Genomic DNA, 12,201 nt, shown 5'->3' with positions numbered 1-12,201 from the left:
AGGCTTATCAGCATGTAACAAAATTAAAATCTTGCTTTTCCTGGTTACCACTCACAACCCTTTGAAAAGAGTCTATGGATTCTGTGGCTCAAAATGTCAAGTTAAAAAAAAACAACAAAAAAAAGCTGTTCTAAAATACATTTTATCATTCCTATTAAGTATACAAAGTCCCATTTGATTAATATTCAAATATTTTTCTTCTGCTGCCTGTAATTTCTTTAGGTCTTGATCTTCCAATGATCCTCTCCCCCTCCATGCCTCTAACTGAACTCCATGAATACTGCTGAGCTAAGCCCCCACCACCTGTAAGTCAGCCTGAGTGCACGCACTTCAAGGAGTTCTGTCAAGTCACAATATCAAAGGCTCAATCTACTTCACTTCAAAAGAGTTAATCATGCAAATACAGCAAAGCATGTGCATATTTGCCAGGTCAAAGCTCTATTTGCCTGTAACAATTAACATCCAACATAGAACTGAAAGAGAGACAGGGATGGGTTTGAATATTTTTTGCACCAGGAACAAATAAGTAAGTTCAATATGATCAAATATAGCTAGAAGGTTAAGAAAACCACCGGGAAGTTCAAAGCGAAAACCTGAAGTTTGCTGCTAATCCCTCAAATCTCAAGCAAGTGCCTTGCCCCCTTCTCCAGGAGAACCTCATGCATGAAAGTACACACAGCAGAATGCCTGCAGGATACGAGCCTGAGACTCTCAGATGTGCACAGGAGAATTTGATCTCACTCAGTATTAATGGGATTTAATGTCTCCTTTCCCTAGGCTCCTTTTAATGCCCCATTTCTGACCTCAAACTTGTCTTCATATGCTTTATATTTACTGCAAGGATTTCAACGAAATGGAGGCCTCAGACGGAGCTAACTCAAGCCCTTTGGCCAGCCAATGCACACTAGTGAAGAAGGCTATTTTGTAGTATTACATGAAATACTTACGGCTACTGTGACTTTCTTTTTACAAATCCCACCTCTTAACACTGTCACAAAATGGAGGCACAGCAGCACTGTCCTTTATACAACCATCAGCTTTGGACTTAGCAATCCAAACCATTCCTTCTCGTGGACAGCACAAACCAAGTTTCCACTTGTAGACTCCCAGTTCAAGCCACACCAGAATTAATGTTGCTTGGTGACCCCGTGGATATGCATTATGGTAGATTTTAATTACATGATCACATGCTGTTCTCTCCACCTGTTTTGCCCAGCAGAAGAGCAACCAAGCACTCTAATATTTCTTCTTAATCAACATGAATTCTTAACAGCTCCGAACCTACTGCTACACTGAGCAGGGATTTTTTTTTCCCTTCTCACAACACAGAGGTTATAATGTGAAGGAATTTATCTTCATGACACACCTGCACAGCCAGGAAATAGCAACTCCAACGCACAGATTTTGAGGCCCACAGAAAGAAGGTCAACATATGCAAACAAGCAGTAATGAAAACATAGATGAATACACACCCACGTACTTTCACTCCCTCATTTTACAAGAGGAAGATAGTTCTATAGTAAATTCCTCCAAAAAATGTGCAGTAACCAGTAGTTATTTGTTCAGCTTTAAAAAAAGAAAAAACTTGACTAACAAAAGTAAGGTGTAAAAAAGAAACAATTAAACTGGGCACAGAGAGAAAGAGAAGGCACTATAGGCTGGATGGATTTTTAATAAGGCTGGAAAGAGAGAAGTTAATTGCTAAAAAAGGTAAGGTATGGCTAGAAGAAATGCATTTAAGAAAAACAAAGCCTTTTCTTCTTTGCACAGAAAATGGCAAATCTACAGGCAATAATTAAAGTCACCTTTGCAGCAGTACCTCTGATGCAGCACCAAAGATAAAACCAATTTTCAATAGGGCAAGAGTATTCTGACCTTTGAAAGAAATGCAGCTGACGTTTCCTTCAATTACCAATTATAACCTCAAGGTTAAGCAGTTCTACAACCTATTTACCCTATTTTTACAAACGGTATTTTTTTAATTAAAAAATCCCTCCAGTTTCTAAGAATTTAGATCTGAAAGTCATCACAGAAGTTAATTTCTTCTGTTAATGGTTCACAAACGTTTCAATTAGAAATGCTATGATACTGATTTTGCACAGTCCCATTAAGGCTGGGGAACAGGGAACTCTGGATTGTTTAGACTCACAGTAAAGGCCAGTATCTCCACAGGTCAGATGTGAAATCTCTTTCTGATGTTCATCTGGTTTTGCTCATAGGCCTTTAACATATCTTGATCCAGTGTGGTCTAAATCACAGCCCAGAGATCACAGCTAGCTTAGAGGACGCTTCTGTCCTACTCGCCAGAGAAGCTATTTGAGCAATAAATGCTGCTCAGTCACATCTGCTGCCTGCAGTTGCTCACAGCCTAAGGCACAGCAAGCCAGTTTCGCTGCTGCCACCTAGGGCATGAAAGCGTGGAGGGCAGGTGGAAGAACATCTAGGCAAGGAAAATCAGTCGGCTAATATTTCAGGGAGAGAAAGAGGGGAAAGAGGAAGAATAAAAAGAAAAGATCTCAAAACACAGACCTGGCTCCTGAGGTAGCAAAAATTGGATTAACATGTCCACAGCCAATTAAAATCCTACCATGTCTACCCATCTTCTCTAACCTGCCTGTCATCTCAGCACTGTGCCATTGGCTACTTCCTCCAACCTCTCAAATTTGAGAAGTTCAACAGCAAAAAAAAAAAGTTCCCTCTCCCATCCTGCTCCCATACTTGGGAAGGCAGAACAGGCACACAGTTGTTTTGTTTTCTTCCTTCAAATGTCTCATCTCACTTTGTTTTACGATACAAATTTGATGAGTTAGATCTGCTGTCCCATGTAACTTCCTTCTTCCCTGCTGTTCTCCAGCCACCTGGTTCTCTTACACTTCACCTGTAAACTCTCTGGGGAAGGGTCATGGTCCTTGTTTGTGCCGGTACAACATCCAGCAGAACAGAGCACTACACAGACACTACAGACACAACTTACCTCATCTAGCAGTCACCGGGCTGGGACTTGCCTCCATGTTAAGACAACTGCCTACGCGCAGGAGGTGTCTCAGCTCTCACGACAGTCAGATATAGTCACTACATTTTGGCAAGATGTGACTGAAACTCAGCTCACCTGAACACAGGCAGCTAGTGGTACCTTGGATGATGTTCTGCACCTCACCTCACTCTGTTCCAGGGTGGTGCCAATGCCTTTATGCCACATCTGCCAGGCCTGTGAAGACATCTAGGATAACCCAGGGTTTCTCAAATGGCACCAGCCGTGTATGCTATGCAAAGTGGTTTCCCCCTAACTGTAGATGCTCAGCTACATTCTTCTCAACAGCACTGCACTGACTGGGATGGGAGCTTAGGAATCCACAGCAAATGCAGACATCTAATCATAGAGAGCAGACAAGCATCTCATGCCGTCTGAGATGCTTTGGGCTATCCAAGGGGTTTGCGTGGGGCAGGCAAGTATCACACAGGACCTATGGAGACCCAACACCTTGTGAAGGCTAGGTGGAAAATCCCAGAGCAACTGCAGTGGTACAGATAGTGAGTTGTATGCAACTCAATTGAGACGTAAGCATTCTAGCCTGGAGTTGAAGCCCTCCACCCCAGCTGTCTAAAATGTAGAATGTTTTCCCTTTACAGTCAAAGTAAAGGGGATTTCCAGAGGATGAGTCACCTCGCTCCCCTTCTCCCCATTGACCATAAAAGCGGGGACAGACTCCGATTAAAATATCCAACTTACAGATTAGTCAGGACAGGTGAATCCCTCTGTTCCTTCCAGTAATACATACAGAAAAGACTCATCGGAATGAATCGATGCAAAGCATCCATCCTCCAACCTCCCAGCTCAGGGCTTTAAATTACTCTCATACACCAAACTATACAATATATCAGACTTAGTCAGCTGAAAAGACTGTATCTGATGAAATAAATGTTATTCCCGTCAGACTACACCAATTTTCCTCTTCATGAAAAATGAAATGTCAGGAGGTTTGACTAGAGAAGAAATCAGAAAGGTTAATTTTACTTGAGAGCAACTAAGTGCTGAAAATCCTCCTAGAGAGAGTAGACATGGGAACAGACAACCTCAGCAAGCAGAGGGGCCACAGTAGAAAGTCTGATTCTCCTCTTTATAAACAAGTTGATTTTATCTACATTTTCTTAAGTGAAGCAAAATGTTAGATGATAATAGCTCAGTTTAACACCTTGGGTTTAGTCAGGTTCTTTCTTGCACAGAGCTGCACAGAAATATTGCATAATACAAGCAGGTATTGCTGCAAAAAAAAAAAAAGTGATTCCACATTCCCTTCTCTCATCTGCCCATGTCTGGCCTTTCTCTGTCCTAAAACAAACTCGAATGGGGCTGTGCAACTTGCAGGCTCAACAAACAGGTGTAAATTAGTACTAAATAGCACTTTTAGCCAGGACCAGTTCCTCAGCTGACTTTACAGAACAGCCACATGACACTGAGGAAGGAAGCACTGCAGGAGGGAAAACAAACAGTCAGGGACAAGGAGGGAGAACAGAACAGACTCCTAGGCCAGCATTGCTGCTTTTACCATAAAGTTATATAGCGTAAGGAGTGCAGTAAATGTATGAGATCTCCTCACCATGCACCTCTTCACAACATTGAGGGATGTGGCTTTATCTGCAAATCAGCCTGTGTAAATACTCATTTATCAGCTTTCTCCTACGGACTGTGAGTTACACTGGGGTTAATGGTCTACCAGGTAACCACACATTCACGTCACCCTGACATTACAGTTATCACCGAAACATCTGAAAACAGCAAATGCTCACAGCATGCAAGAGGTGCATCCCCTTAGAGTCCTTTCATAGTCAATGGACAGAGAAATACACTTCCTGGGAGTGGTTCAGCAGACAGCTAAAGCAGATCAAGTGACATGTCCCCTAAATGCACCTTCTTCCATTGACTCAACAGACAGTCCCAGGAGAGAGAGCTCAAGCAGACGTGCACGTGCTATAGACAACTTAAAAGAGGTGAAATGAATCTCATGTCCTATGTTTTCAAATCTTTACTTGGCAGGTATCACAAAAAAGACAATCCAACTCAGTAACATTTTATATGGACACTTCCTTGTAAAACTCTCTTTGTAAGTATTTTATAAACCACATCAAGCCTAACAGATCAAGGCTAATAGGTCAAGGCTAACCTACTGCAAGATTAATTCCTCTTATTCCGCCTCATGATTCTCTCTCCATATAAATAAATTATTATTTATTTATGTACCAAGGCCCAGTACTGATACATGTATCAGGGAAACTAATTTTGCAGCAGAACTTATAAAAAGCTTAATTGGTTTCTATTTGTTGACCCATAATGTGAACTGCCTTCATGGCAACAACAATCAGGCAATGTTGCTTCGAGCTCCTGGAATAAAAATCTCAATGAATACATTATAATATTCCTATGGCTGTGTTGCCCTAGCAAGGACTTTGACCCAGGGAGGCTGTGATAACAAAGTATCTGCTACATCAGGACCAAAATAATCAAAGCTGATCAAGAAAGAAAAAAAACCTGATCACTAATGCAGCACTCATTAAATTTTTACCATGAACTGAACCACATCTTCAGGCTTGTGCTTTGCTGATTTGAAGGCAGCCAGTCGGGTAACGACAACAATGTGATACTCTACATGGCCAGACATCATCTTCCCACGGATTTCCTGGTATTCTGGCACTGACAAATCCAGCCCCGTATGCGTATTCTGAATTTGCCTAAGGAAGAAAACACAGGCAGAGTTCAGGCATTGGCACAAAGACTTTTAACTGACCCTCTCCCAGGATCCAGTTCAAAGCTCAATAAAGTTTGTGCAAAGACTCCCATTTCAACAGGACACCGGACAGACCCTACCCCAACACTGCTCCTACTCTGCAACAATACAAATTTGGACATGGCCTGCTTAGTATACTCTGTCCCAAAGGACCTGCCACTGGGCACTGCAGACAAAATGCTGGGAACATACCACTGATGGGAACAGAAGATGGGGATTCATTCAAAACATGGCTTCATGTCCTACCCAGCAAGGCAGGTGAGAAGGCCCCATGATCCCTCATCATGGCTTGTTTTGAAGCAAAGGTCTGTCCACTACAATTCATGGAACCCCTAGCTATCTCTCCTTTATCTTAGGACACCCCCAGGAATGGCAGAGACAATAGCTGAAACAGGCCAGGAAAGGAAGAAGGAGCTTGTTTGAGTGCAGGGACAATGTGAGGTCTGTAAGAGGCAACCAGGGAACCGGATTAAAGCCTGAAACACAAAGAGAAGTTGCTGGAGCAGACTGCTGGGCCAATCACAGTTTCCATCTGTGGAGGTCCTTGAGGAAAACTGGACAAACACCTATCAGGACTGAGCAAGTTAAAAGAGTAGATGATCTCTTTGAGCTGCCTTCTGGTCTTGACTGTCTGACTGACAGTCTTGTTGCCAAATAGCAAAAAGGGCACACTAGCTAGAGTATCACAGCTTTCCCACAGAAAATCCCACTGGAAACAAAACCATGTGTCCTTTCATAACTGGTTGAAGACAAAGAATCACAGCGTTAACCACTGAGAGCTGCCAACAGTCAGAACCATCCATGGCTCCTCTTGGGGGAAAAAGCAACAACGGCGTTGCCACCACAGTTTTCTTAACGCATTTTCTTGTCCTGCCAGCTTCAGGTCCACTGAACCATGGCGTCACCTTCCCCCTGGATTCCCACCTAAGGAATTATTTACAACAGCTCTGCAAGAGGAGTGCCAGGATCATATCTCAATGCTCACACATCAAGAGTAAGACTGAGCAGCTGTTGTTGGGGCACAAGAGAATGGTACGTTTAACAAAATAAACAGTCTGTTTCAACAGTCTGGTAACCAAAACTGATCAGTGATCCTCTCCCCAAAGCCAAGCCACAGCACGCTCACTATTGCTGTTGCTGGAAGCAAATACTCTGCCAGAATCAGGAAGAAGTTTATCATCCAGAGCACTGAATACTCTCTGAACACATCTCCAAATGCATCCTTTCTACGTATGAGTGAATGTTTTTTTTTTTTAAGGAAATCAGAACGGATTGTTTAAAAAAACCCATTATTTTAATTAAACTTTTTTCTGCCTTTTTTTTTTTAACCTTAGCTCTATGGGGAATGTCAAATCTCATCTTCCCTGGACTTCCTGTGGATTGCAGAGGTTTCTTGTGGAATTCTTGCCTCTTTCTTTAGGAAGTTTAAATTAATTAACACTGGTGCCTTTTCACCTAAGGATATATGAGGCGTATGAACTTAAAATACACTTTAAAGATGTTTAAACAATCTAGTTTCAAGCAAAGTTTCAAAAGACTCCTCTCATCATGTCAAAACTTGACCAGTTCTTTTGAAACTCGAGTTTTCCCAAGAAGGCAACCACTGAATCTCCAATGCAAAACTGAATAAAAAGCTTTTTTAAGATAATATCTTGAGAGTTCTCCATAAATCACACAGCAACAAGGGCACAGGCCCAATTTTGTACCCAATCCTCTTTGCAAGCCATGTTTAAAACATTAAGGCTTTAACAATAGCTCTGCCTCGCCAAGATTTTATACCAGGTACCTGAACACCATTCTGTTTGCTCCAATTCTCTTCTCATTTTCTGCCAGCCAAAGACTTGACTTTACACTAACAGACAAGATTTTGTTCTCAGTTACAGGTTGCTGGGCTGTAAACACAGAATCAATAGTGCTTATGTACAAATACATCGGTGCCTGGCTTTCACACAGCGGTCTGTCGAACCCGTAAGTAACAGTGATTATCTGGAGTGCTGCCTCCTTCAGTGGCAGCCAAAATGATGACTCAAAGGACACCTGCCAGTAAAATCAGCTGGATCTGGGGTTGGTTTTTTTTTTTTTTTTATAATATATCTGCAGCAGAAGAAATGCCCTCCAGATGTGTAGTCACTCAAAAGTTGTGACTGCAAGTATGACAGCAAACAAGTCTGTTGGCTGGTACTCTGGAGTGACCTACTTCTGTTAACACAGCCACAAAGAGAGTATAAATGACAAATTAACCTGCTTTTCACCTCTGATGTAAATAAAAGGAAAAAACACCAGTAGGCCATCCTTCCTGAACAGCCTTATTTAGCTTAAAACACCAACCACATACAGATGTTCTGAGATGACACAACTTCACTGTAAGAGCTGCTGCATCAAAGAGTCGTGAAGTTAATAAGTACCTTACCTACATCCAGGGTTTTTCTTTTAAACTTGCTAAAAGTCTCAGCTAAAATGACTGTAATGGAAAGCGATCTGAGGTAGCGGGAATGGCTACATTTCTGTTTGTTTGCTTTAGGCCTTGTGATCACTTTCATTATTATCTCTTACAGGAAGAGATGTAACTATTATCTCTTCCATAGCAACAGGATTGTGTGTTTTTTTAAATATAAAAATTATTCTAAGTGAACAGAAATCAGCAGGGAGGCTGAGACAGATATATATATAAAATATACAAACCACACAATAGTTCTTGTAATGCCTTAATTTCAAAATAAGCAGCCCCCAGTGTTTTAATTCATTTGATGGTGTTACTGTCGTTACTCAAACAGAAGCAGCATCTACAAATCTCGAGACAGAATACAGTTTAATTGCATTTTTCACATCAAATACAATTATTTTTACACTAGTAGCTTTAAAAAAAAAAGAAGCAGAAGGAGAAAGCTGGTTGCTTAAATTGGACACACAGGATTATTACTTCTACTCCTTATTTAAATCTAGCTTGCGTATCTCTAAGTTACGCTTTTGTCTACAATATAAACAGTTCAGGGGAGACCTGGTTAGCTTGCCTAACACAAATCACTTCACCTCAACACAAGGACACCACTCATACCAGTAACACTGTGCTTGCACAATCAGATCCTGCAGGATTGGCACAGGACAGAGGAAGCTGAGACTATGTAAAGGTCAGCTGAACAGAGCAGTTTTCATAGTTCACAAAAGAGCTACAATTTTTCATTCCTGTCTTTTGATTTGCATATAATTTAGAGGCTTTGTATTTTAATTAATCTGCTTTCTGTGCTGAAAGGCTAAAATGGAAGAGAAGGGAAAGTAGCCACTGCAAGCAAGAAAGCAAAGTAAGGGATGCAAGCCCTGTGACCAGAAAAACTTTATTCCAGCGTCTGTGTGGTCAGGAGAGCAGACTCTGCACTTTCTGCCTTGATAAAGTCAGTCCTATCAGCAGCACCCAGCTCCAGCAACCTATTCCCAAAGGGGACCAAACTGTGATGAAGAACTTGTACAACCAGTTTATTCATTAAGTGAAGGCAAAATATCAGACACAAATTATCCAGCAAACAGTTTTATTTCTCTGTATCGTCTAACTACAAGTACACAGATTATTACTGATTTATAGTTCCACAGCAACTAGGAATGCCATTCCCAAATCAAAACCAGTATGTATAAAGAGTGAAAAAGGTCACAACTATACAGCTATCTTCTCTGACAAGCTAGAAAATATATTCACTTGCTAAAGCCTTAATCCCATACATACACACATATCAAATATTATCATTGACAGCATTCCAGTATCAGTGGGACAACTTGCAAGTGGTAAAGTCTATTGACTGCAAAACAAATCCAGGTGTTCAGATTTCCAGTGCTAAAGCCTAATATAAAGTCAGTCCTACAAAACATGTAAGTGATTTAAGTCAGGTAAGTTTGAAGGTTCAAGGACACTGCTCCAAAGGAAGTCAGGTCCTGATACAGCCAAATATTTAAGGATTAAAATAATGGCTTTGAAGTTAATGCGATTGAAATAGTTTCTACTTATGTTCTAGGAGCCAGGCGCGAGAGTCAAGACCTTGCTGAATCAACACTTTCGTTTCTCATGTCACATCTAATAGGGAACTGCTTCCATGCGGTCTCAAATATCCCGTGAAGAGAAAAAAAAAAAAGATACAAACATCTCTATAATTTCACTATAAAGATTGCCCCAAGTGTTTTCTTCTTGAGGCATTTCTCTGGAGGGTTCATTTGCCACATCTAGGAAGGCACAGTTTTAAAAACTCAATGCAACTGAAAGCAGCACTGCTGCACCCACCTAGGGCATGGTTTCAAGAAGGCAGAAAAACAGAATAAACATATTTTGCTCATTCCTGGCCTAACTTCGAGCCAGACAGGGTCCCTGCATCCTGGTGGACACGAGGGACGGGGCGCAGGGCACAGCGGCGGGGAATGGGGGTCAGCTGAAGGCACTGACAACACCATGACACCGGTGTACACTTTAGGATGAGTTTTAATTCCTTCTGTCCCACCTCTAAATGCTGACAAGGAAAAAATGTTTGCAGAGGGTGGGAGCAGAGGTGGTGTCCCCAGCGGTATCAATGTGGAAGGGAAAGGACCGTAATTCACCACAGTAGGAAAGGGCCAGTGTTACACAGGACGGGCCAGATGCCGACAGTGTTCTCTCCAGGCTGTGAAATGCCCAAAACACCTCGAGAAACCGCAAATATCCGAAGTGTCCCGGAGGCAAACCCACGCACCGCCAACCGGCCGCAGCCTCGCCAGAGGTCCGCCGCCGCCCTCAGAGTTTCCCGCCCCTCAGCGCTTCCCGCCCCGGGGTCCCCGTGAGGCACCGCCCGCGCTCCTTCCCTTCCCTTTTCCCCTATTCTGTTCCCTTCTCCCTTCCCTTTCCCGGGCGGCGCCCGCCTCTATGGCCGCGGGGGCGGCTGCGCGGGCCCTGCCCCGCGAAGGGAAGGCCGCAGCGGGCGGCTCGGCAGTGGCAGGGTCCGTGACGAAGTTGAGGCGGGCGGCTGGGGTCGCTGGTCGCTGCCCCCGTCCCCGGTACCTGCTGGTGACCAGCACGGCGGGCGCCGAGCTGTGCTGCATGGCGCGGGGCTCCGGATCGGCTGCGGCCCGGGCGGAGAGGCCGCGCCCGGCTGTCACGGGGTCCGGTCCCGCCTCCCTTCCCCGGGGCTGGCAGCGGCCGCGCTGCCGGATGTTTGCCGGCGGGCGGCTTTGGTGCAAAACGGTGGCTGGGAAGAGGAGGAAAAAGTTCGGACGGGGGGAGAAAAAAAACGAGAGAGGCCGTAGTCGGCAGGATTCGAACCTGCGCGGGGAGACCCCAATGGATTTCTAGTCCATCGCCTTAACCACTCGGCCACGACTACACCGACGGGCGGGCTTGTCGGCACGGAAGTCACACTAATTCCACTCCGCCTGTTTTCCTCACGGGACCAAAACATTTCCCCGGGGATATCCTCTCTTCCTAAGTGGAAACACCTCTGTCTGCCCTAAAACAACCGGCACGATGCCGCTCGGGACCGGTAGGTTTGACGAAAACCCTCCCGGTACCCGAGTGCCTCCTGCGCGCAGCCCCTTGCCCTCCCCCGGGCGCAGGGTGCTGCAACGCCCGCGGCCCTGGGCAGCTGAGAGGCGCTGCTTGCTCCGACTTTTATTTTGGAAAGGAAGCAGCAAGCTGCTGCTCTCCCTGCTACCCCTCACCAGCACGCACAACCGGCCTGAGGAGCCCGGCTTTGTTTTCACGCTGTTTTCACTTTGGTGCTTTGTTTTCTCGGTGCTTCTCTGCACGGGCGTGCGGAGCTTCTGCAGGGAAGCACCGAGAAAAATATCACAGCAGAAACCTAAGGAAATGCTGGGGAATATTAGAAAAGCAATAGAAAGCAGGCGCCGCTGCAGCATCCCCCTGAAACAGGCTCTACACCCTGAGTGGGTACGCCGTGGGGTCCAGGGTGCCCCCAGAGAGGAGTAGTCCCTAAAAGAGGACCTGGTGCGTGGATTAGGCCTTTTCATCCTGGAGAGAAACAGCCGGAGGAGTTGGGGATGTGATGGAAGTCTGTAAAACTCAAGAGAGATGCAAAGCTGGCAGATACAGAATGATCTTTTCTGGTGGAACGAGAAGTCTGGAGCATGAAACTCACAAGTCAAAACAAACAAAAAAGGGAGACTTCATAAGTGGACTTCCTTCCTAAATCCTGGTTGTTTTCTCTCTGTCATAGTTCAGCCCCGATTGGGACCAGACTACGCAGTCTCCCTCTCACTCCCCCCACTCTCCGAGAGAACAGGGAGAGATAATATAAGCAAAAAAAGGCTCAAGGTTTGAGATAAGGACAGGGAGAAATCCTTAAAGTTACCTTCACGGGCAAAACAGGCTTGACTTGGGGAAAACTATTCATTTGTTACTAAAACCAAAGCAGGATAATGAGACAGAGAACAAGATATCCTCCCCCCACCC

General features: G+C 44.3%; 1 protein-coding gene and 1 non-coding gene across 2 annotated transcripts in view; both read right to left on the bottom strand.

Annotated features, from left to right (window-relative positions):
• HS1BP3 (HCLS1 binding protein 3) overlaps positions 1-10,958 on the bottom strand; it is a 53,144-nt gene extending 42,186 nt beyond the window's left edge. Inside the window, exons 1-2 of the mRNA XM_086745504.1 lie at positions 10,795-10,958; positions 5,562-5,727 (exon numbers count right to left, since the gene is read on the bottom strand). Coding sequence (XP_086601630.1) covers positions 5,562-5,727; positions 10,795-10,835 — 207 coding nt within the window. The 5' untranslated portion in view covers positions 10,836-10,958. The remainder of the gene's footprint in view (positions 1-5,561; positions 5,728-10,794) is intronic.
• Positions 10,959-11,034: 76 nt separating this feature from the next.
• TRNAS-AGA (transfer RNA serine (anticodon AGA)) lies at positions 11,035-11,116 on the bottom strand. Its single transcript has one exon. It is a non-coding gene; the product is annotated as a tRNA-Ser (tRNA).
• Positions 11,117-12,201: the final 1,085 nt, after the last annotated feature.

Source organism: Chlamydotis macqueenii, chromosome 3 (assembly GCF_036417535.1).
Source record: "Chlamydotis macqueenii isolate bChlMac1 chromosome 3, bChlMac1.mat, whole genome shotgun sequence".
NCBI lineage: Eukaryota > Metazoa > Chordata > Aves > Otidiformes > Otididae > Chlamydotis > Chlamydotis macqueenii.
This window is presented reverse-complemented; position numbering and strand designations above follow the sequence as displayed.